Source organism: Carlito syrichta, unplaced genomic scaffold (genome assembly GCF_000164805.1).
Source record: "Carlito syrichta isolate Samal-C Ts95f unplaced genomic scaffold, Tarsius_syrichta-2.0.1 Scaffold153723, whole genome shotgun sequence".
NCBI lineage: Eukaryota > Metazoa > Chordata > Mammalia > Primates > Tarsiidae > Carlito > Carlito syrichta.
Window position 1 is genome coordinate 857 of NW_007097819.1, and position 24,389 is coordinate 25,245.

At 39.0% G+C, this 24,389-nt stretch overlaps 1 protein-coding gene across 1 annotated transcript; it reads right to left on the reverse strand.

The window, feature by feature from the left end:
* Positions 1 to 35: 35 nt before the first annotated feature.
* LOC103252195 (carboxypeptidase B2-like) lies at positions 36 to 24,144 on the reverse strand (the record flags this gene model as incomplete). The annotated part of the gene is made up of 6 exons (XM_008050817.1): positions 24,068 to 24,144; positions 6,704 to 6,779; positions 4,524 to 4,556; positions 4,432 to 4,472; positions 2,441 to 2,549; positions 36 to 137 (listed from the first exon to the last, which is right to left on the reverse strand). Coding segments are annotated over exons 1-6 (435 nt in total), but the record flags the coding sequence as incomplete, so codon positions are not given.
* Between the last annotated feature and the right edge of the window lie 245 nt (positions 24,145 to 24,389).

The window sequence follows — 24,389 nt, forward strand, 5'->3', positions numbered from 1 at the left end:
CAAGCTGAAGGATCAGGACTCTCCCCAAAACATACCTTGAAAACATAAAGTGGGTGCTTCTCATATGAGGAGCCTATATGGATTTTTTTAAGCATATCAGGATACATCTCAGTTACAACTTCTATCCAAGAATAGATCTATTAAAACGGAAACTAGTGGTTAGTCACAGAGCAAGTGCAAAACATTTCCCTGGCAATAGACAACGTTTTCAGAGAAAGGAGATTCCTGTAAAACCTCTGTATGTGTAAGCAGTGAGGAACTAAAACTCTTGGGGCAGAGTGCTTCTTCTGTTTTTGGGGGAAATTAATAAAGTTAAAGTTTTGATAAATGTTCAGGGTTACAGAAAGAGTGAAAAAAGTACTAAGAAATTTACAACAAAGTAGAAACAGTTAATCTTTAAACTATAGCCCCTGGAAGTTATTTTTAAAGACTCATCACATCCAGCCCTGCCCTAAGTATGAAAGCCTCTTTCAAGAGTTCACTTCTATATGAAACTTTTAAAAAATTCACTTTGCAAGACTAAAAGACCCCTGGGCACTGTCTTTATGACCTAACCCCCCAGTACCTTAGAATGTGAAATATTTGAAGTTAGGGCCTTTAAAGATATAATTAAGTTAACATGTGGCCCTTAGGGTGGACACTAACTATCCAATCTAACTAGTGTCCTTATTAGAGGAGGAGATTAGGACATACAGAGAGAGACACCAGAGATGCACATGCTCAGAGAACAGGTCATGTGAGGGAGGACACGGTGAGAAGGTGGCTATCTACAAGTCAAGGAAAGAGGCCTCAGCAGAAACTAAACTTGCGACACCTTAATCTTGGGCTTCTAACCTCAGAACTGTGAGAAAATAAGTTGGTGGTATTTTGTTGTGGCAGTCCTAGCAAATTAATACCATCACGTGCTTGTTTTTTTTTTTCTCCTGTGTCATTCCAACTCTTTTCTGATAAGAAAATATACATTTTAAAAACCAGATAATTAAACATATTAAAAAATACTTCTGGTCGGTTGGGCGCAGTGGCTCATGCCTATAATCCCAGCGCTTTGGGAGGCTGAGGTGAGAGGGTTGCCTAAGCCCATGGATTTGAGACCAGCCTGAGCACTTGGCGAGACCTCATCTCTACAATAAATCAAAAAATTAACCAGGCGTGGTGACGCATGCCTGTAGTTTCAGCTGCTTGGAAGGTTGAGGCAGAAGGAAGGATCAACTGATCGAGGCTGCGGTGGCCGTGAGCGTGCCAGTGGACTCCAGTGGACTCCAGCAGGCAACAGAGTGATACTCTGACTCAACCCCTCCCCACCAAAACCCAAAAAACTTCTGTTTAAGGCATTCCTCTCTCCCCATGAAATAGCAGTGGCATTTTCAACTGCACTTTGCAAACCACTCCTATGCAGCCTCTCTACATCAAGTTTGCTTGTGCAGTGCTGATGATGGATGCTGGAGAGAGGCAGTTTAGGTGAAACAGATGCAGAAGAAGAGAAAGAAAGTAGGGGTGTGCAGTTGTAAGACCCCCTCAGTCAGCCAGGCACATTGATTCTAGAAGCAGACTGAATTCAATTTTAACTAACTAGGAAGGAACAGATGCTTTAAAATATTATATCTAAAATTGATTCTTATTACCTAATCTTAGGTGTCTTAAAAATATAGATATGGTTCCTAATGGTTTCTGGGCACCTAGTCAAAAACAATAAAAAATACTTATATTAGGTAATATAGCAGTGTACTTTTTTGAGAAAAAAAAGGTCATTGAGGTATTTGTATTACTTGGAGTATACTGTACAAAAAAGAAAGTCTTCCAAAACATGTATTCTTTCAACTAACAAATTTGGGGAAATGACTTTTAGTGTATTTATGTGAAAGCCTACTGAGGTCCCAACTAAACAATAACATCTTACTCAGTTTCCCTCTAGAAAAAGTGAACTCTGTAAGCACTTTAGATTAAAACACAGGCATTAATACTTTTATTAGCTTAAATAGTTTCCTCCTACCAGGAATAAAATGCAATTATTTATAGTGTATTAAATATAAGTGAATATATTCTTTTAATTCAGTGAGTTCATCTGGCAGTTATTCAGTAACAATCAAATTAGGGTCATGGCCCACAGGATTAATTGGACTGGTCATATTTTTTGTGGCCATTTCAATTAAAAGCCCCTATTCTTTCTTCCTGTTGTTCCTTAGCATGCAGTGGTACTCCTGGCAGCTTGAGATACTCTCGGCTGTGGCCAAACACCCTGCAGTTTACCAACTACGATGCAATCTTTCCAGAAAAGATACTTGTAGAAGGATGAATTACCACCATGTAATTAACCTAAGTATGATTTTTTTTTCTTTACCATCCTCCACCAATTATGATTCTTTGATAGATTCCCTTGGGTGAAAAGGGCAACACTGGTTAAATGAAAACAGAAGCTTTGAAGAGCAGTGTGATGTCTTACCTCATCTAGCGGGTGATAATGTTCGTAGTATGATGTGGAGGCTCGGGGGATGACTGTGTCATTGAAAGTCTGCTGTTGGATAAGTTTTTCAACATCTCCCAGCAAGACTCTAGATAGTGAAACAGAGAGTGAGCTGCCTTCTAAGCAGAGGGATGACCTTCCCACATGGCCCACTGCTGGCATAACAGGTGAGATTAGGGAAACAATCTCTAAGAAATCGAATATGCATTTCATCAAGATAAAAACACCACCACTTCACATTGTGATAAACTGATTCACAAAACTCACCCTTTCCCACCATTGTCAATATTGCTGGATTGTGATCCCTCAATGTCTTTTATGTGAACATGTAAATTAATACAACTTTCATCAATCCAGAGTATTATTGCATTATTCTGTTTTCAGTTAAAAATCAAGGAGAAGGCCGGGTGCAGTGGCTCATGCCTGTAATCCCAGTACTTTGGGAGGCCAACGCGAGAGGATTGCCTGAGCCTAGGAGATCGAGACCAGCCTGGGCAACATGGTGAGACCTCATCTCTACAATAAATGAAAAATTAGCCTGGTGTGATGGTGCGTGCCTGTAGTCCCCAGCTACTTGGAAGACTAAGGTGGAAGGATCACCTGAGCTCAGTAGCTTGAGGCTGTGGCAGGTGATCACGCTACTGCACTCCAGCCTAGGTGACAGAGTGAGACCCCGACTCAAAAAAAGAAAAAAATCAAGGAGAAACAGAAAGTCTTTTCTTTGTGTTTTTTGTTTTTTCTTTTTGTTTTCCATTGACCTACATCAGATGTTCTGCAGAGCCAAAGAAATGGAAGTATTGGAAAAGGGAAAGCACGGGAAAGGCATTTCATTTAATTTCTTTCCAGGAGCACCACATTTATTAACTAGGCAAACATTTTAACTGAATTAAGGCATTCTATCACCCAGGATGGACAATTTAAAGGTTGGCTATCATACTAATAATGTTTTCTTTACTTTTATTAATGGATAAAGATGATGGCTTTGATATCAAAAAGGTCTGAGTTTGACTCCTAGCTCTGCCATGTTCTTGCTGATTGGTCTTGAGAAATTCCTTATAAATAAGATTTTTTTCATCTGCATAATGAGGAGAGTATCTACTTCACAGTATTAATAAAGATTAAGTGATACATCATATAGAAAGGATCAGCACAGTTCCTGCAGAATAGTAAATACCTATAATATATTACTAATAATTGGAATAGTGTATTATCTAGAGATCACCCACTGGTACACAGAAGACAGCATGGTCTCAAGGAGAAAGCTGGGCCAGCAGTAGGACACTGGCAGTTGGGCAGTGAATATAGATTGTAGACGCTGCACAGGAGAATACGAAAGAAAGGGAAGTGGACCCTGAACAGAGATTGCACCTGATATACTTAAAAAATATATAAAATAATTTAATTTGCATGGTAGGTGCTATTTTTATTCCTAATTTAGAAAACGGAGGCACAGAGATTAATAATTCCCACAGGGTCACACAGGTGTAACGTGAAAGTTCCAGGTTTCAATCCAGGTTCTCTGCAAAGTCAGAGCGCCTGTTCAACTTTTTTATTTTATTTAGGGCCAGACATTCAGAAATGTTCGTTGACTTTGTGAAGGAAGAATCAGCAAAAGCTAAATCCTCTTAGCAGCTGCTTTTTCAGGAGATACCACAAAACCTAACAAGGTAAATGACAATTTTGCTTTCCATGTCTGAGTACACAGGAGTCACAGAAGAAGGAACTATGAGAGGCTCTAGTGATCACTGAGTCTAACCTTCATTTTAGTTAAGGGACCAAGGTCATGAGAGGTTAAACCACTTGTCCAAGGTCATAGAGCTGGACCTTGGGCTTTATTACCAGTTCATTTTAGACTTCTATGCTGCCATGCTTAATGTCTAATTTTTCCAGGAAGCAATTATATCATCCCCTAAACAAATTTATAATAGGTGCTTATAATAGCTACTCCATTGGTATTGAGTGATGCTTACCTGTATTGAATTCTGCTCACATTTAAATGGGTTTTCACAATGTTTACATCAGATGCATTCACAAAAAAATGGACTTGTTTTTGCTTTGCAATAAATTCAGCTGTTACAGGCTGCCAGAGAACAATCTATAGTTTTAAGAGGAAACAATGATAAAATAAAAAGAGAGTTGTTCACATCATTCTCATTTGTAGCTAGAGCCATGAAAGTTGTGTCTACAAGAGGCATTGAAATGACACTTCCTGACCACTGGTCCCCATGGTAATATTATCATATTTACCTGGTAATATAAACATTTATTTTGCAGTAAGATTTTTTTATTCTTCCCTATAACTCTAGTTGCTAAAAAGGTCCTGGAACATACAAGACCCTTGATAAACATCTAATAAGACAATGAATGAAAAAATAAATATATTTATAACTCAACTGTAAAACTGGATATGTACGAGGGGGACAATTATTTTTTGGAGGGCAGGTCCCTTGTAGTACAGGCTACCCCTGCTAGGGAATGTTCTAGGAAACCCTTGGTGTCAGTGCATTGGCTAGCATTGTTGTGAGAGGCTGGGTTCAGCTTCAGTGAATTTTTTTTGGTGTGGAGATTCTTTAAACGCATTTGCCCATTTCATGATGAGTAATTTACGAGTGCACCTGCCTATACCTTGCTGAGCATCCAGCAGTTTTTAACTAAAATGGCTGACCCCTGTGCCCTACTCTCCCTATTCACCCAATCTTGCCCCCAGTGACTTTTTTTTTGTTTCCCTGGATGAAAAAATCCTCCAAGGGAAAAGTTTTGCCAACGTGGAAGAGGAGAAACAAAAAGGCAGAAGCACTAAAAGACATCAAAATTGATGAGCTCAAAAACTATTCTGGGCAGTGAAAAAAGCATCTTGATAGGTGTATTACATCAAAAGGAGAGTGCTTTGAAGGTGACTGAAGTTTAAACATGTAAGAATAAATACACAATTTTAAATAAATAAATTCCGGGGTTTTGGGGATCCCCCCCTCATATAATGTCAGATGTTCAAAAAAGAAATGAAATTTTGTCTAGAAAGTTGAATAAACATTGGTTTTATTTAATAAAACTGTCACGTTCTTATAATTATCATGTCATTGTTCCTTTTTAAAAATCTAATTATGGCCTTTGGGCAATGCCTTCCAGTAAGGTTTACATTTTTTTTTCTATTTTGCTGCACTTTTTCCAAGCACTTTCAGAGTCATTTCCTTTGATAATTATAATAACACTTTATAGACTAGGCAAGTGTTATTATTTCCATTGTTCAGATGAAGAAATTAAAGTTCATAGCTAACTTGTCAAAAATCATACACCAAGAGTGACAGAACAAGAACTAAACTTGTAAATCTCAGAAGCTTCCTCTCAGAGCATTTCCTCTTTACCATGGTGTAGTGGCTATGAAAAGGCACCGCTCAGCCCTTCTGTGACCAGGAGCACAGCTGACTGGTGTTCCCAGCTGCTGCCTCTGGAGATCCGCCAGGAGCTGAGACAATGTTGCCCCAGGGCTGCTGCCAGTCAGTAACTAAGCTCTGTGGGTGTGTTAATGCAAGCCCACTTCTGCCAAGTACTGGGTTTGTGACAGGTGACTGGCTTAAGGACTCACCACTGGCCTAGCTCACACTTCCTTGGAACTCCCCTACAGTCTAAGATTCTTCATGCAAAAACCTTCCTGCAGGGATGTCAGAGCCCCATCATGGTTTGATGATGCACCCTGCCATCTCAAGCTCCCTCCTCTTTATCCTTCACAAGCATTCCCCTAACTACTTGCACCTCTAATCTAGTCTTGATGTCTGTTTCTTGGAGTACACCAACTAACAAACACGGAGTGATCTATTTTCTACCAAGATATTTTGCAACTCTTGTCAATTTTCTACACTGTAGGCATTATGGGGAGATGGGTCTCAGGCATGAACATTTTAATAAAATTCTGCTTATGTTTATGGTGCATACTCCTTGGTTAAGAACCATTGTTTTATAAGCAAAAGTTTTATTGAACTTCTGCTACTTAGCATCTTTGTAAGGGTATACTTTTAATAATCCCAAGGTACTGCTAGAAAACTGACTGAAAAACCAATAACACAAATGAAGAAGGTTTGATCTGGGGAACCCAAAAAATCATAAGATTATGGGAAGGTAGAGAAGTTTATAAGAAGAAGAGTTCACACCAGATACACATAAGTGAGACAGCATATAGGAGGGAATACAGCACCTAGCACTTAGACAAAAGGAAACCCATATAAATGCAGATTTGGGATAAATTACCTTGTAGGTTGTAGTAAGATTCTTCAGAACTTGAATTTGCCTAGAAGTTTGAGGAAGAGCAGATAAAACCTGGCCACTGAGGGGGAAAAAAACATAGAATTTTGATATTATATAAAAAGTAAAATGGATTATATTGTGCTGCACGGAGGGGGGCGCTTCTAGGCAATTGTCAAAAGAAAACAAAATTTAAATTTTAAAAAAGTCAGACACTTTCACTATAGACAAAGAGTAAAAAGAGAATTTATTCTCAGTCTTTCTGTTCCTAAGCAATTGCAAGGTCAACAACTGTCTTGAATGAGGGTCAGTTTGCAGAGTACTTACTTCTTTCTTCACTCGTGTGTGTGTGCACGTGTTGCATGTTTTAATTTTAAAAGTTAAATATTAGATGCATAAGAGAATATTTATGTTAATACTGGTTTATTAAATAATAAAATGAATGCTGGTGATTCCATCACCCACCTGAAAAATTCCCACTTCATGGACATGCTGAAACTGCTTGTGTGCCCCACTCTGTCCTGCGCCCACTGCCATGTCTCCAGTGGTATCAACAAGCTTACATTCTCACTTTTGCTCATTCCCTTACTTTTCTTTATGGTATGAACTTATAAGCACATGTATGGTATGTGTGGATTTTTAAACAACACACAGATTTGTTTGATTTAACTTAATAAAAATAGCATGCTATACATATTCTTCTGAATTTGTTTTTCTACTCAACATTGTATTTTCAAGATTATCATGTTTGTTGAAGTATCTAGCCACAATACAAGAATTTTCCTACCTATGGAATTGCCATTTCATAGGATATCCACAGTGTTAATTTTACAGGATAGTGTCAAATCAGTCCTCAAACTTTTTGTATCAGTGTTTATGGTTGGCCAGGCTTGGTAGCTCATGCCTGTAATCCCAGTACTTTGGGAGACTGAGGAGGGAGGATCGCTTGAGTCCAGTAGTTTGAGACCAGCTTGGTCAATATAGTGAGATCTGTCTCTACAAAGTAAAAAAAAAAAAAGCTAGTTGGGCATGGTGGCACATGCCTGTTGTCCCAGGTACTTGGGAGACTAAAGCAAAAGGATCACCTGAGCCCAGTTGTCGTGAGCTGTGATCATGCCACTGCACTCCAGCCTAAGTGACAAAGTGAGACCCAGACTGAAAAAAAAAGTATATGGTCAGCAGTAGTGCAAAAGTTTTCCTGTTGTTACCCCTCCTCGCCAACGTCTGATGCTGTCTGACTTTTTATTTTTTCCAATCGAGTGGTTGTGAAATGAAATCTCATGATTTTAATTTTCTGACTTATTAATGAAAGAGTTATTTCTCTTTGATTATTCACCATTCTTATTTTCTCTTGTGCTATGCTTGTTCAGGTCATTTGCCCATTTTTCTATTAATCTGTATTCTGACAATAATTTATTAGCATAATTTCTTTCTATAGTTAAAGATAAATTCGGTGTCATTTGTGCTTTTTATCCATCGTTTTTTTCTAGGTTGGTGTTGCTTAAGAACCCTTTTTAAGTGCCTGGGATATAAAGATATATCATATGTTTCTTTTGTCTTTCTTAATTTTAAACCCACTTGAGAATTATTTGGTTGTGTGCAGTGCAAGGAAATAAATTACTTCTTTTTTTTCCTTCTTACCATCATTTATTAATCACTGATACTTTCCTCAGGGATCTGCTATGTCAATTTTGTAATAGATCAACTTTGCATTCTCTTCGGCCAAGAAAATGTTGGTTCATTACACCGTTGCCTCTTCCTGTGTACACAGAGAAAGTGAATTTCCCAGCCTCCCATGTGGTTGTGTGAGGACTCCATCCCTGAGTTTTTGCCAACAGGAATGCAAGCAGGAGTGATGAGGCAGTTAAGATCAGCTACATTCATGTGCTCTTTCCCATCCTAAGCCTGAAGCAAAGAGCCCCAAGATGTGGAGTTGTTTAATGGAAGTAGCCCAAATCTCCTCTTTGGAAGAGAACCCCAGGGAGAGCACTGTGACCTTCATCAATTGGTAATATGAGTGAGAAATTGATGTGGTATGATGTTTGTGTCCCCTCAAAATTCATATGGATGGTATTCTGTGGTAAGGTCTTTGGAAAGTGATTAGGTCATGAGGGCTGAGCCCTCATGAATGGGATTAGTGACCTTATAAAAGAGACACCCTTTCCCTCCTACCATCTGAATATACGGTGAGAAAGCGCTGTCTGTGGGGAAGCAGGCCCTTCCCAGACCTAGAATTTTCTGGTGCCTTCATCTTGAACTTTCCAGCTTCCAGAATTGTGAGTAATAAATTTCTGTTGTTTATAAGCCACCTATTTTAAGGCATTTTTGTTATAGCAGCCTGAAAGGACTTAGACTTAACCCTTTATTGTGTTAAATAAAGCTATTTTATTAGCTATTGTGGCATAATCATGGATCAGCCTCACTAACATAGCGTGGTCTATTTCTTGGTTCTCCATTATGTTCTATTGGTTTAGTTGTCTTTTCTTGAGCCAGTCTCTCTCATTTTAGCGACTGCAGCTCTATGTTAAGTCCTAATATCTTACAGAACAAGATCTTGCTCCTCCTGTCCCCCGCTCAATTCTTTTTAAAGAGCCTCTTGGCTTGATTCTTTGATTCTCCATATCAATTTTTAAAATCAGCTTGTCATATTCTGGTAAAAATTTTTAACTTTCTTTGGCATGATATTGAATCTATAGATTAAATAATTTGTGGAGAACCTATATACTCATGATTCTGAGTCTCCTTATCAGTAAATACAATAGATTTGTGTATTCTTTAATGGCCTTCAAACATTTTTAAATAATTTTACCTATAAAAATATTGCACATTAAAAAAATTATATTTGTTCTAACAAATTTGCCTTTTCTTTTGCAAATGGTAACTTTTAATATGCCATCTCTTAGCTCATTGTTGTTGAGATATAGAAGTAGCTGGAACTACAGACGCGCGCTACCATGCCCGGCTAGTTTTTTATTTATTTATTGTAGAGATGAGGTCTTGCCAAGTTGCCCAGGTGGGTCTTGAACCCACGGACTCAGGCAATCCATTCACCTCAGCCTCCCAAAGCACAGGATTACACGCTGAGCCACCGAGCCCGGCTTAAAATAGATTTTTGGATGTTGATTTTCTATCCAGCTCTCTTAGTAATGTGGATAATTTTAATGTAGCTATTTGGGGGAATTTTTGCATTTGCAAATAATCATTACATCTGTGCATACTAAGTTTCCTTCTGTCATTTAAATGTGTATAGAGTCTATCCTCCTCCTTCTTCTTCTCCTCCTCCTCTTCTTTCTTCTTCTCCTCCTTCTTTTCTCTTACTGTGTTGGCTAGAATGCCAGTATAATGTTGATTAGAAGTAGAAATAAAATGCATGATTAATAATTTTTAAAACATCTAATGTTTCACTGCTAGAATGCTTGTTGCAGGTTTTGGGTAGATGCCTTTTATCAGCTTAAAGAAATTCTTTCTGCTTTTCACTACGTGTTCTTATGATGAATGGGTATGAATTTGACATTTTTTTAATAAGATGAGCATAAGGGTTTTCTGATTTAATCTCTTCATGTGGTGAATTACATTAATAGATTTGTTTTTAAGCTGACACTTGATTTAATTTGCTTTCTCACCTTTGTCTTGTCATATTTCTTTCTGCTTTGCAACTCTTGCTAGAGCTGTGAGGAATTCTTAGTTATTCAGCCAAGGCAGTAGATTAGTGTAACTCAACATGAATTGACCTCATTTTCACATACCACTTACTCAGAAAAGAAATAATTTCTTAGTAAATTTTATCTTTATCTGCAGCTCTTTACCCAGTTTTGTAGGTGGAGGATATTTGTATAAAGAGAGAAAGGAAGTAGTGAGGTGAGGGACTGTGGAATCTGTTAACAGTAATGGCATGGTTAGGTTTCCAGTACACTTCTAAGTAATCTCCCAAGAATTATTTTATTTAAACTTAACTTAAGCTACCTTGGCAGCATTTGTCAGCAGGGAGCCCATTTTTTAACTGAATGAGTCTTTTTCTTTTATTTTCAGACAAATGTTGCCTTTAAAATATGAGAATAAATATTTTTTAAATCAGTAAGATGATTTCCTCTTGTTTTATTTAAAACTAAGCTTAGATGTTGCTTCCAGTATAGATGGAGAAACAGGAACCAAGGAAACAACTAAAAAACTGGACAAATGTATGGAACAATGGCCCTCAAGACATTGGACAAAAGCAGCATAATGACTGAATACAACATCCTAGATTGGATCCTGGAACAACGACAAAAGGACATTAGTGGGAAAACTGGTGAAATCCAAACAAAGTCTGGAGTTGAGTTAATAGTAATAATGTACCAATGTTTCTTCTTCAGTTTTGACACATATACCATGGTAATGTGAGATGTAAACATTAGGATATACTGGGTGAGAGGCATGCAATTGTATTATCTTGGCAGTTTTTCTGTAAAACTAAAAATATTCCAAATAAAACATTAAAAAAAAACAAAACCCAACCATGTACCAAGAGTTCTGAAATCACAAAAGAGGTTATGATAATGTCTGTTTGTCATTCTTAGCAAATACTTCATAGAAGAGATGATCGAGTAAGTAAGGATGTCTAAGAGAGTTTAAAGGCACAATAGCACAGAGTACCATATGTTCTCATTCATAAGCAGACCTTGAACAATTATCATAATACTATAAGAAAGGGGTTGGCAGCTGGGCTCGGTGGCTCAGCCTGTAATCCCGCGCCTTGGGAGGCTGAGGTGAGTGGATTGCCTGAGCCCGTGGGTTTGAGAACTGCCTGGGCAACGTGGCAATACCTCATCTCTACAATAAATCAAAAAATTAGCTGGGTGTGGTGGCACACACCTGTGGTTCCAGCTACTTGGAAGGCTGAGGCGGAAGGATCGCCAGAGCACAGCAGGTCGAGGCTGTGGTGGCCGGGAGCAGCAACTGCACTCCAGTCTGGGTGACAGAGTGAGACTCCAACTCACCAAAAAAAAAAAAAAGGGATTGGTAACTGCCAGGGGATGGAGGTGGGATTGGCAGTTGAGGGAAACTGCCAGGGGAGGGAGGAGCACACCTCATTATTATGTACAAATAATGAACATTTGTACACCTAACCCTGAATTGTACCCCACATCTTTAAAAGAAAAAAAAGGCACAATAGCAAGAGACAAAGGGCACTGTTGGGGAAATGGTACTTGCTCAATGTTGCCAGGTATAGGATATAGGTGTTCAAGGCAAGAGAAGGACAGAAGCTAAACAGAAATGAATGAAGGAAGTTACGTTAGTCCTTTCCTAGACAATCTTTTGAATGCATGCTGAGAAATTTGAACTTCATCTTGAGGGCAATCATGAGTTAAGAAAGTGGCATCATCTGAGTTGTAATTTATAAGACTAACTAAGCCAGCAAGGTGGAGGATGGTTTCATTTTGGAAAGCCTGAGTAAAAGATTCTAAATTCTGGAAATAAGCCTATGAAGACTTGATTATCATAGTGGTTCATAGGAACCATAGGATGGGAAATTTTATGTCAATCTCTGGTACAAGTTTAGCATAAACTATTCAGCTAGTGTTTGAGGAAGTATATTCAAAGATATGTATTACAGCCTTATTTGTAGTAACAAAAACAGGAAACCATGTAAATGCTTATCAGTAACAGGACTGTTGAATGTTGGTGGTATTGCCACATTCCAGACTATTTTTCAGTCTTTATAAAAACTGAGTTTGTTTTATAAGAGCTAACTTGGGAGGATTTGCAAGATGTATTAAGCAAGAAGTGGAGAACTTTATGAAATATGTTCCCATTTTTTGAAAAAAGTTAGAAAGAAAAAGAAAAACTATATGCATTAAAAGTAGGAGAAGGTTGTGAATAAATAAACTGCATATCATTAACATTGATTTGGAGGATTGATAATGGCAATTAAAGAATTAGATGAGGGGAGAAAATAAGATGGAAAAGAAAGATACTTATAGTGTCAGTAGAAGATATGATATTCAACTCATGAAAACTTAACATATATATAGGGATGTATAAATGCATAGAGAAATGCATGAAAGGATGATCACAAAAATGTTTGCATGTTCTCAGGGTAGTGAAATTTCAGTGTTTTTCTCCCTAATTTTTCGTTATTACAGTGCTTACTGTTTTAGCCCAAAAAACCCCTCTTATTTGTTTATTTATTTAGAAAAAAAACTAAAAAAAAAATCAACATTATGAAAAAGCCACTATCAAGCTTCTCAATGATGCTGGCAACCCTCTTATCTCACCCCCACATTCTTTATTGTTTTAATAAATGAAATATCCTCTGGACCCTTAGTGGAGTTTAGTTACCCCGTGGGTTTTCCACCCTTACATAGTGTTTTTATTCTAGTATGCCTCGTTCTAAGAATCTTTTTATCCATTCCATTTTTCCACCATCTGCTACATTAGTTCTGACACTTCTAGTTCATTCAGTGCAGGCCACTGCTTTCTCCAAGCTTCCAAAAATTATCCCAGCAGTATGTTTGTACCACCTCCCATGATTCTAACTAGAACATTAAAACCTGTTGCATGGGTGAATGTACCTCCTTGGAGGTATAGTTCCGTTCCTTTACTAACAGACCCAGCACTTGTACAGTCAGCTTTTGTTGTGACTTTACCCTAGTTATTGGTTGGAGGCCAGGAGGGGGAGGTGGGAATAGATCCTGAGGGTTGACTATAGGATGTGGTGTTACAGAACTGAATTCCCTGATGGCAATGGGGATGATGAGATCCCTACACAATAGAAGCCAGGTGACAGGATTTAACCATGAGTAACAAGTTGGACACAGTTATTGTAATGAGCAGTAAGTTCAGTGTAGCAGCCAGAGGACCATGAACCTCAGAAAGCTGTGGGGTTGGTTAAGAGAACACAGTGTTCTTAGGGACAAGATAGAGGAGCAGCCAACAAAAGTATTGCTCAATCTTTACAATCAAAATAAACCATGGCTATTGAGAGAGGCAGAGGACAGCTCTTCTAATCAAAAGTCATCATCCCTTGCCCAGTTTCCAGATCTAAACCAGTACTTAGAACCAGAATTTCTTGTCTGAAGGAGGAGTCAAGTACCCACAAGAAAAGACTCTGCAACAGTATTGAAAGTATCTGAAAGGATCATGGCTCCTTCAGTCCTTCCCCAAAGAGACTTATGAAAATTTACTGAGGTACCTCTGTACACTGGGGAGAGGCTAATACTCAAACACTTTTAGGCCTATTGGATGCGGAGTCCAAGTTGATATTAAAACCAGGGTATATGGAATTCTAGCCTAAGTCTAGCTCATGGGGGTGCCCATGGATACCCCCATGATCATTGCCCTGGTTCTCAAATGTGTATTGTTCCCCTGGTTCCCAAGTGGACATACTAGGTAGTTGTCAGAACTTCCACGTTGGTTCCTTGCCAGTTAAGATAAGAGCTATCATCATGGAAAAAATCTAAAAGGGAAACCTCTGAAATTTCCCACCCTCCCAGCCAAGATAGCACATTTTTAAAAAAGCATCCTAGGGAAAAATGGAAGATACCAGTACGACCCTTAAAGACCTTAAGAATGCAGGGAAGGTGGTGGTTCTCATCAAATCCACATTTAAGTTACCATCTTACAGAAACCAGATGGATTCTGGAAGATGACAATGGACAGTTGAACCCAACCAGGTAGAGCCCCAACTGCAGCCACTGTACTTGATATGGCATCTTTGCTGGGGCAGAGCCTCAGGTATGTGATATTCAGCTGTTCAGAGCTGGTCATCAATGTCAGGAAAAAAACATCAGAAACAATCAACGTCCACTTGGGACAGACGTGTGAACGTATTTAGTCTTTCTTCAGTTTTAATTATTCTCCTACTCTCCGTTATAATGTAGTCTAAAGGGAACTAGCCTGTCTGGATATTCCAGTCCACTATGTCAATAACATCATGTTAATATTGAACCATAAGTGCAAGAAGCAGAAAGTACATTGGAGGCCTTGGTAAAACACATGTGCCTCCCAAGGGTTGAGAAGAGTATTACAAAGATTCAGGGGCCTGTCACATTAAGGACATTTTAGGGATCTAGTGATCTGGCATAGCCTAGGACAGCCCTCCAAAATAAAGGACAAATGATTGCATCTTATACCTCCCATGACAAAGAAGGGAGCACTATGCCTTATAGCTCTCTTGGATTCTGGATTTACCTTGCTTGGAAATACTGCTTCAACCCATCTATTGGATAATGTAAAAGGCTACCATCTTTGTGAAAAGACCAGAGCAGAAATGTTCAACTGTAGTGCAAGAAACTTCACTACTTGGGCCATCTGACCTGGCCTCAGTGGTGGGAATGCATTCTTTTTTTTTTTTTAAAGAAATAATCCTCTCTCCTCGCTATGTTGAGTGCAGTAGTTATTCACAGGTGTAATCACAGTCCACGATAGCTTTGAACTCCTGGGCTCAAGAGATCTTCCTGCCTCTGCCTACTGAGTAGCTGGGACTACAGGCACATATCACCATAACTGGTTTGCAATACACCTTTTGAAAAACAGTTCCTGGCATGCTGCTGGATCCTGGTAAAGGTGGAACGTCTGACCATATGACAACAAGTGGTCAAAGGGCTAGTTCTGTCCAGTATGACTGAATTCTGTCATGCTTACTATGGTAGGTAGAATAATGATAACAAGGAGTTCACGTCCTAATCCCAAGGATCTGTGAATCTGTTACTTTACACATGATAACGTGAAAGTGATTTTGCAAATGTGGCTAAATTAAGGATTTTGAGATGGGGAGATTATGCTGGATTATCTGGGTGGGCCCAATGTCATTACAAAAATCCTTAAACGTGGAAAAGAAAGGCAGAGGAGTGAGGCAGAGGAGATTTGACTACGGAAGAGGAAGCTAGATTGATCTGACGTAGAAAGGACTCAACCTCCCCTTGCTGGCATTGAGGATGGAGAAAGAGGCCACAAGCTAAAAAATGAGGGTGGCCTCCAAAAGCTGGAAAGACAAGGAAATTGATTCTCCTGTAAAGAAAAGAAAAAAACACAGTTCTGGCTGACACTTTAATTTTATCCCAGTAGTTTGAATTTATGAACCACTGTATGCAGTATAATATATTTGTGTTGTATTAAGCTACGAAAATTTTCTGGTACTTTGTTACAGCAACAAGAGAAAACAATACTCTCACTACATCACGCCACTGGGTGGGCCCACTAGCAAGTCATCATAAGATGAAAGTGGTCCATCTGGAATCAGGCACATGCAGGACTAGAAAATTCAAGAAAGCTGCAAAAGCAAGTGGTCAAGAGCCACATGTCATTCACTACTGACACACAGTGCCTGTCTCAGCTCATATCAATAGTCAGAAGTGGATGTCCCTTATGACAGTCTAGTGGAGGGGTGTGGTGACCATGAGACTGTACCTCCCAGATCTTCAACTGCAAGATGTGTGATTGATAGAAGCCCCCACTACTGTGCCTTGAAATCTGTCCCTGTATTAGTGCTAATTTCATACTTTCCACTGGCTGTTCCCAGCTGGTAATTGAGTATGATGGGATACTAAAGCAAGCCCTTACTGAAAAATGGGGGACTCTACTGATGAGTGACTTTGGCTCAAGGACTCTTTATTGGCTTTGCAAAAACTTCTTTATTTATTTATTTACTTTTGTTTGTTTGTTTTTTGAGTTGGCGTCTCACTCTGTTCCCCAGGCTGGAGTACAGTGGCACACTCGTAGCTACTATAGCCTTAACTTGCTGGGCTCAGGCAATCCTTCTACTTCAGCCTCCCATGTAGGTGGGACTACAAGCTCATGCCACCATTCCTGGCTAATTTTTTGATTATTTTGTAGAGATGAGTTCTCTCCATGTTGCCCAGGCTGATTTCGAACTCCTGGGCTCAGGTAATCCTCTTGCTTCAGCCTCCCAAAGTGTTGGGATTACAAGCATGAGCCACTATGCCTGACTTCTGAAACTTTCTTAAAACTATACTACAGTCTAAGACCTTCCCCCTCCTTCTCCCCCTCCCTCTCTCCCTCCCTCCCTTCCTTCCTTCTCTTCTCCACAGGGTTAAACCTGCATTGCAGTCTCATGGCTCTCTCAGCCTCTTCCAGCCCTCTCCACATTTCTTCCTCACAGGCATTTTTGCCAACATATCTCTTTCACATCTAATTCCATCTTGATGTCTTCTTCTCAAAGGACTGTACCTGATACAAGTAGGAAAAGAGGAAATTTGAAACATGGATGGTCAACTTGGCAGTACACACGCACAAGTAAAAATTGGACTGGGGCTGCACTAGGGACTCACTCAAGGATGACTGAAAGACAGAGTGGGGAAAATCTTCCCAAATAAGCATAATTCCAGTGGTGCAGCTCATTTTACACCCTGTGTGGAAAAAGAAGTTGCCAAGGTTAGACTAGGCGGAGAATCAAGGGCAGTGGCAAACGGCTTGACTGGCTGGTCAAGAACCGGAAAGAAGAAATATTGACAGATTGAGGACAAAGAGGTTTGAGAAAGGGGTATGTGGATATTACTATGGGAATGGTCAGAAAGTGTGAAATGTCTAACAGGGAGCACCTACAACAGACTAGGCATTGAACAACGACATACAACAAAACGATTTAGTCAGATGATGTTAGCCAGCCTCATCAACAGCCACTGCAGTGTTTTGCACAAAGTGTACATGAATAGAATATTCATGATGGCAGAGACAAAATGTGCTTGGGTCCAACCGCATGGGCTCCTCTCACCAAGAGTGAGCAAGCTACTGCTGCCACCAAATGTCTAACTTGCCAGCAAGAGAAACCAAAGTAGAGCCCCTGAATCAGCATCATTCCTCAAGAAGACCAGTGAACCATGTGGTGACAAATTGACTACATGTGTCCCCTTCTATTCTTTGTGTGGGTTTGACTCTCTTGCCTGCAGGGCCTCTGGCAGCTTCATAATACGAGAACTTACAGAGTGTTTGATCCACTGATACAAGATTCCACATAACATCGTAGCAGATCAAAGAATTCACTTCATAACAGGAAAGTTGCAGAAATAGGCACGGTACCATAAATCCACCTGCCATCTCTCATACCACACCATCTAGAAGATGCTAGCCTGATAATAGCCGTTAAGATAGCTTATTGAAGAATCAATTGAGGTACTAATGTGGAAAGTGACAACGTTCTCCAGGATACAGTGTATACTTTAAATCAATAATTATATGGTGCTGTGTCTCTACTAGGTAGTGTACATGGTTCTAGGAACCAAGTTGGAGTGGCTCCGTTTGCTATCAGTCTCAGTGATTCACTTGGGGAATTTATACTTTAAATCTACCTATACGAACTTTGTAATTTTAAGTGTCCTGGTTTCCAGAGAGCATAGCAAGACTCCTACTGGACTGAAAGCTGTTGCTGCTGCCCAGTCATTTCAGTTTCCTCATGCTGATTGATCTTCAGGAAAGAGAAGAATTACCATGCTGGAAGGGGTAATTGACTCTGATCATCAGAAGGACATTGAGGGCTGCATTTACACAGTGAATATGTGGCAGGGAAGAATACATTTAGCATCAGGTAATTAAACTTAAACATTCTGTAATATTCCTTTGTCCAATTTTGATGTATACAGTTAAGTGCAGCAGCCATGACCAAAGAGGGCTCGGTGATTGGGACTCAGACGCTTGAGGGTTGAAGGTCTGTGTCAACTCACCAGGTAAACCACTGAGATTGGAACAGATACTAGCCAATGGTGAGGGGAAACCAGAATGGGAAGGGGAGAAGAGGAATGACAAGTATTGGCACTATCTCAAGACTAGATATAGGAGGGTGTAGTTTATTCCACTAATGTTCCTCTTGAATGTTTCCTCTAAGAAAGAAACCAACCAGAATCCCAGAGGAGCTGCTCCCAAAGCTTATTTTATAAAGCAAATTGATCTGAGTGGCTCAAACAATGAACTATAGCATATGTCACGTTGTGCTGCCAAGATCCCCTCCCAAAACGAACTCTCATTTCCTCAGCTTCTGGGAGAGTTGGCAGCGGACACTCTCAGCTGAGTACCTTTTTGGACTTGCCCTTGACTGAAGAGTGTTGTCCAAGGTTATGGCCCCTGCCGGGTACAGTCCACATCCAATGACTGATTAACAGGAATTATACAGGCATTCCTGCTTGCTCCAATTTGGGACAACTTTGCCAAGTCAACCCAGCTTCAAGACTCCCTGTAGAAGCAGCTGAGGCCTTTGCTATATAATTGCATCACAACTCAATTCCTCTTCTTCCCAATTCTTACTCCTTCATTTCTCCACAGACATTGATCCTAAAATCTTTTTTTCAGTAAACTTCCTACATACCAATTTTTATCTCAGAGTCAGTTTCCTGGGGAAACTAATCTACACCTGACCCAGATGCCTACTATGAGATTAAACATTAAAAGAGTAATGTGAGTGGTATAATTCTCTTGTACAGAAATACAAAGTCCAAAATCATTTTTGGCTGAGGTAGTCAGAGAATGGAGATAGTCTGAGTTGGACTTCTGAGATAAGTAGGATTTGATAGGTGAAGGGGAGATGAAATGGCATAAGACCGAGATAGGTAGAATATTGATAAATGATTTGGAGATGAAACGGCATAAGTGTGGGTACACAAGTAGAAAAGTAAACTCAGAGCTCAAGGAAGGGCTAATGATCCACGTGGGCAGGAATATGGGGCTTATGTAGAGATGTACCAGGAAGTAAAACCAGGATGAATGGCAAGCTAGGACCTGGTTGTTAGGGGTCTTCAGTGCTGAAGTCAGGATTGTGACCCTTATTTATAAGGTGATTAGGCATGATTTTGGCAGTTTGAGCAAAGAGGTGGCAAACTCACAGTTCTCTTTTGATGTAAAGTATCAAGAAATGGGAGTAAATATAATTAAATCATTATAATTTTAAAATGGACTTCCAACAAGTTGTGCTAATAATAAGGCGGAATGCCTTACCAAGCAATGAACTCTCCATTATTTAAACAGAGGCTGCATTTCAATTTCATGTAGAGGAAGTCTTGTGTTTACTTAAAGATGAGACATTTGGGAAATTTCTTCTTTTTTTTTTTAACTGATATTTACTAACTTAAATATTATGCTAAATGGTTTATAGGCACTCTTACTTAATACTCACAAGTATGGTAGAAAAGCTGTTACATTGAAAATAATGAACAAAGAATGTGGAGTGGACAGTACTAAATGAATACCTAATGTATTACAGAAGGACAAAGTACCAAAGTTGGTCAACAAGAAAGAGGAAGAAAGAAAATATAAAGGTAAAAATGTTTTATCCATACGGGCCTCTTTCTTAAGAAAAAAAAGGAAATATAAAAAATAAGTTAGGAAATGTTAAGAAGTAAAATTTGGAGGTTAAAAATTCACCATAAAATACATGTCCAAGTTCAACCTGTGGTGAACTGACAACTCTTATGTAGAATTTGACCAAAGTGCTAACATGATTGAATCAGGTAATGACGTGAGGGTCAGTTGTAGAATTTTCAAGCTTTGAAAATTGGTTTCATATCTCTGCTTGCCATGACTTAGTTATAGAGAGGCTATAAAAAGCAGTCAGAGTGGAGAGAGGGAAAAAATTTGTAAAGATATTTTTTTTGGAACAAGTTGCTATGGTTCTAAAAGTCCCCACCCTCCCAAAGGGGATACAGTTTTGGGAATCCACTCTTTCATCTCATCCTAGCAGGGAGGACTTCCAGAAGACAATGGAGAGTTTGATGTTTTCTCATGTTTTGTGACACAAGAACTGGTGCCTGGCTTGCTCCTGAGAATTTAACCTGCATGTGGCTGGTCTCTAGTTGGATAGATAGTCATTAAAATACAATTTTAAGAAACACTTCATGTTAGGTTGTTATAACTCAGATGCCATCCAATATGGCCTCTAAAGGGATGGAGGGATCTCAGCAGCAAGAATTCAGAGACGGAAGCAAGATTCCTAGAGGTGAAGGATGGAGTGAGCCACATGTTACAACCTAGAAAGAGAAGCATCCATCCAGGTCCAGGGGATTTCCTAACAAAGAAATTAACTAGCAAGTTAAAACTTAAGAGGACTAATGAAAACAAGAGTCAGAAATGTGTGTGGGGCTGGATGCAGTGACTCATGCCTATAATTCCAGCACTTTGGGAGGCTGAGGCAGGAGGATTACTTGAGCCCATGAGTTCACTATCAGCCTGTGCAACAGAGCAAGACCTAATTTCTACAAATACATTAAAACTTAGCTGCGTGTGGTGATGCATGCCTATAGTTCTGAGGCAGAAGGATCACCTGAGCCCAGGAGGTTGAGGCTGCAGTGAGCAGAGGCTACAGTGAGCAGCAATGATTGTGCACTGCATTCCAACCTGGGCAACAGTGAGACTCCAACTCAAAACAGGAAAAAGAAAGAAAGAGACTTGCACCAAAAATAGAATGAGAAGTACAAACACAATGAAATAACAGATTACACAAAAAGTAAAGTGAGGCTCAAGAGGACAGGTTAATACTCCAAAATTTAAGTAGCAGATCTGAGCTGGCAACTAAACTCGCCAGATCTTGAGCATTTGGTATCTATGCAACATTTCCTCTGTTCCTTTTCTTCTGAGAATGGAACTTTGTTCATCAAGGTCTGTCCCTTACTACGGTTTACAGGGGAAGATTCCCACTTGTCATAGTTCTGAAAGATTATTTTGAATTTAAAAAGCTGGTGAGATGCCTCTGAACCATGAAACATAGCCCAAGGCTGCAATTTTGTTTCACACGGTACCGAGTTTTAAGGCCACTGTTGGCCTGTTCTTTGAGATGAAAGCAATATATAAGTAGGAGCTAAGTGAAAGAGAATAAACTGCTCTCCAGGTAGCAAAGCAGTATTTGAAGGAACATTTCCTGTGTCTAGTAATAATTCAGAAGCCTTCGATTATCAACTCTACTCCACTACCTAATTCCTTTCCTTCTTTTCTTCTTACTTTTTCCCACTTCCTCTTTCCAAGTAGCCTGTGCTGAAGCCTGCATTTAGATAATCATTGCACAGTGCAATTATGACTCTGTTTACGAGATTCTTGCTAGTATTTTATTTTTACCCTTTATAGCGTTTGTCCTTTAAAAGCAAGTGAATATGGAGACATGGTTTTTGGCTGCCTTTCTTGTTGGCATATGGCATTTATGCCGTTAAAATTTTTTTGTTGTTGTTCCAGGGCATTTCACTGATAAGATTTATCAAAATGCACCTACAAATCAGCCACTAAGAGACTGCCTGAAAACAAACTGTTATTAGGAAAATGATCATGACACAAAAAACAATAACAAAAAACAGCTTTAGGAAAGAACCTGACCGTTTGTTTTTTTTAGAAGGGTTTATATTCTGCCTCCAGCAAAAATTTATCAACGTCTGTTTCTCTGAATGAAATTGGATTTTCTTTTGAGTTTCAGGAATAAGCCATTCCTGGAAACGCAGAGCTCAGATACATTTGGCTAAAAAATTATTTTTATTCACACATAAGAATTTGCAATATTACTTTTAGTGAAGGAATGGGAACCAGGATTCAGATAATATGCATCTGCCTATCATGCCAAAGTCCCCCTTGTCCCCATATATAGTAACCCTCACAGTATACAAAAAGTATACATGATGTTATTGACTAAAATAGTAAACAATGTGATATTATTTGGTCACGATATAGTCTTATTCTCATTCCTTTCTTCAAATCTAGGTGTTAATCAAATTTTAGAGTATAGGCTGAAGGAAAAAATGGTAAGAAAACCCATGCCCAAGGAAATTTTCTCACTCATTTTTTCCATTATATTCTTTTTATGTATTTCTTATATTTATTTTCATTATATTTAGTGCCACTAAGCTGCCATACACTTACTAACTTGGAAGAGTTACAGTAAGCTTTTGGTGTGTTTTGCTACCTGTTACTCTATCCAAGAATTTAGGGCACTCAATGATCAAGATGGCGGTCTATATGTGAGCCTACCTACCTGCAAAGCTGCAACAGCCAGCACTGAGGATGCTTGTGCTGGGCTGGTGCTGAGGCCATGATTAGACCTGTTAGTAGGTGAGGACTCTGAGGCTGGACCTCAAAGATACTACCCTGTCTACATAATCATGTTGGACCTATTGATATTAATTGTCCTCCTTCCCTCTCCTTTCCCCTAATTAAAGACAATCATCAAGTTATGAAATATTAAAACTAGCAAAAACCATAAAAACCATAGTCGTCTGATTTATTGATACAATATAGAGACATAAGTCAGCAATTATTCTAACAATTTTGACCTCCATATCAGTTAAATAATAATCATTATTTGATAATGGAATTTGTTGCTTGACAGTAAACAATAATATTGAATAAAAAAGAATGAATCAACTGTAGTTAGTTCAGCAATCATGTTTAAACACAGCTTCAGGCTCGCAAGTCAAAATCTATTTTCTAAACTGTTATCATAAGGGTTATTTATGACTTACAAAAGTTTTTTGGTAGAATTTTCCCTCTTCCTGATATGTTCCTTTGCCCTATGTCTTTATCTGTCACTAACATGAAAAGAAGAATCTGTCCCAGAGATATTTGGAGAAGAAAGAGATAATAGAAGCAAAACAAAGGGAAAAAAATAAGATAATTCTAAAGGAAACAATATCAATTTTTAAAAGTCTAAAAATTAACTAGTTAATAAATTGCATTAGGGAAACTCCTCAGGTCCCCTCCCACTATGGGAGCTTTTCTGTCTTCTCAATAAATCCTACTTTCTCAAAAACAAACAAACAAATAAATGAATAAATAGCATTATTTATTTGCTATTCACTTTATGTATTAGATATGCTATAACACGAGTTCATTTGTGTTTTTCTAAGTCACTTATGATAGGAAATCCTAAAGAAATCACTTTTTAGAGCAAAATGAGAACCAGATATATTTATATATGTGCTCTTTAAACACAACTATTCCTTCTTTCAAATTCCATGCTGCAATAATCTTGCACGACCCAAATCTCCTATATGACCCTTCACCCCTTCTCCCGCTTATGTTCTGTGTACAAAAGGAAAATAAATTATCCATAGTTAACATATTTTATGTGTGACGACAGGAGGAATATGTCATGTAATGTATGTGTTAGGGTATAAACAATTACTTTTATAAAAGTTTCCATTTCTTGGATCTTCATAGGCACTGAATATACGTATCATCCAGGGTTCTCCCAGTAATAAAACTAGAACCGGGGGGGGAAAAAGACCCTCTATCTAGTGATAGCCCATTATACTGAAATCTACTTGTTTGTCACGGCAACTAGGAAAACTTCTGAAAGAACTGGCCTTCAAGCTTTAATAGTTTGTCCCCCAGCCCAGTGCACTGACTTGATTCAAAATGAGGCAGACAAGTGAGGGAAATGGCCCACCACAGTCTAGGATTCTGTGAGGTTACCTCTGAAATGCGAAGACATGCTGCTCACAGAAGAGGATGATGGTTACAAGGGTTGCAAGGCTACAAAGCTTCATCCCAACAGCCATTTGCTGCACAAGTTTCTCTAAAGAGAAAGACCCAGGTAGTTGATTGCATAAGCCCCTTCTTTACACACCGGTTAAAATATAACGGCATGTTCCCTCTCATCCCTGTGGATCAATCAACTTAGTTTCTAGTTCCACTCCCCAAAAGAGAAATGCACATTAGTTTAGTTAGGTGGTTGTTTGATAACTGAACACTCAAAAAGAGTATGATAATACTTGTTCTTAGTTTAAACTATCTA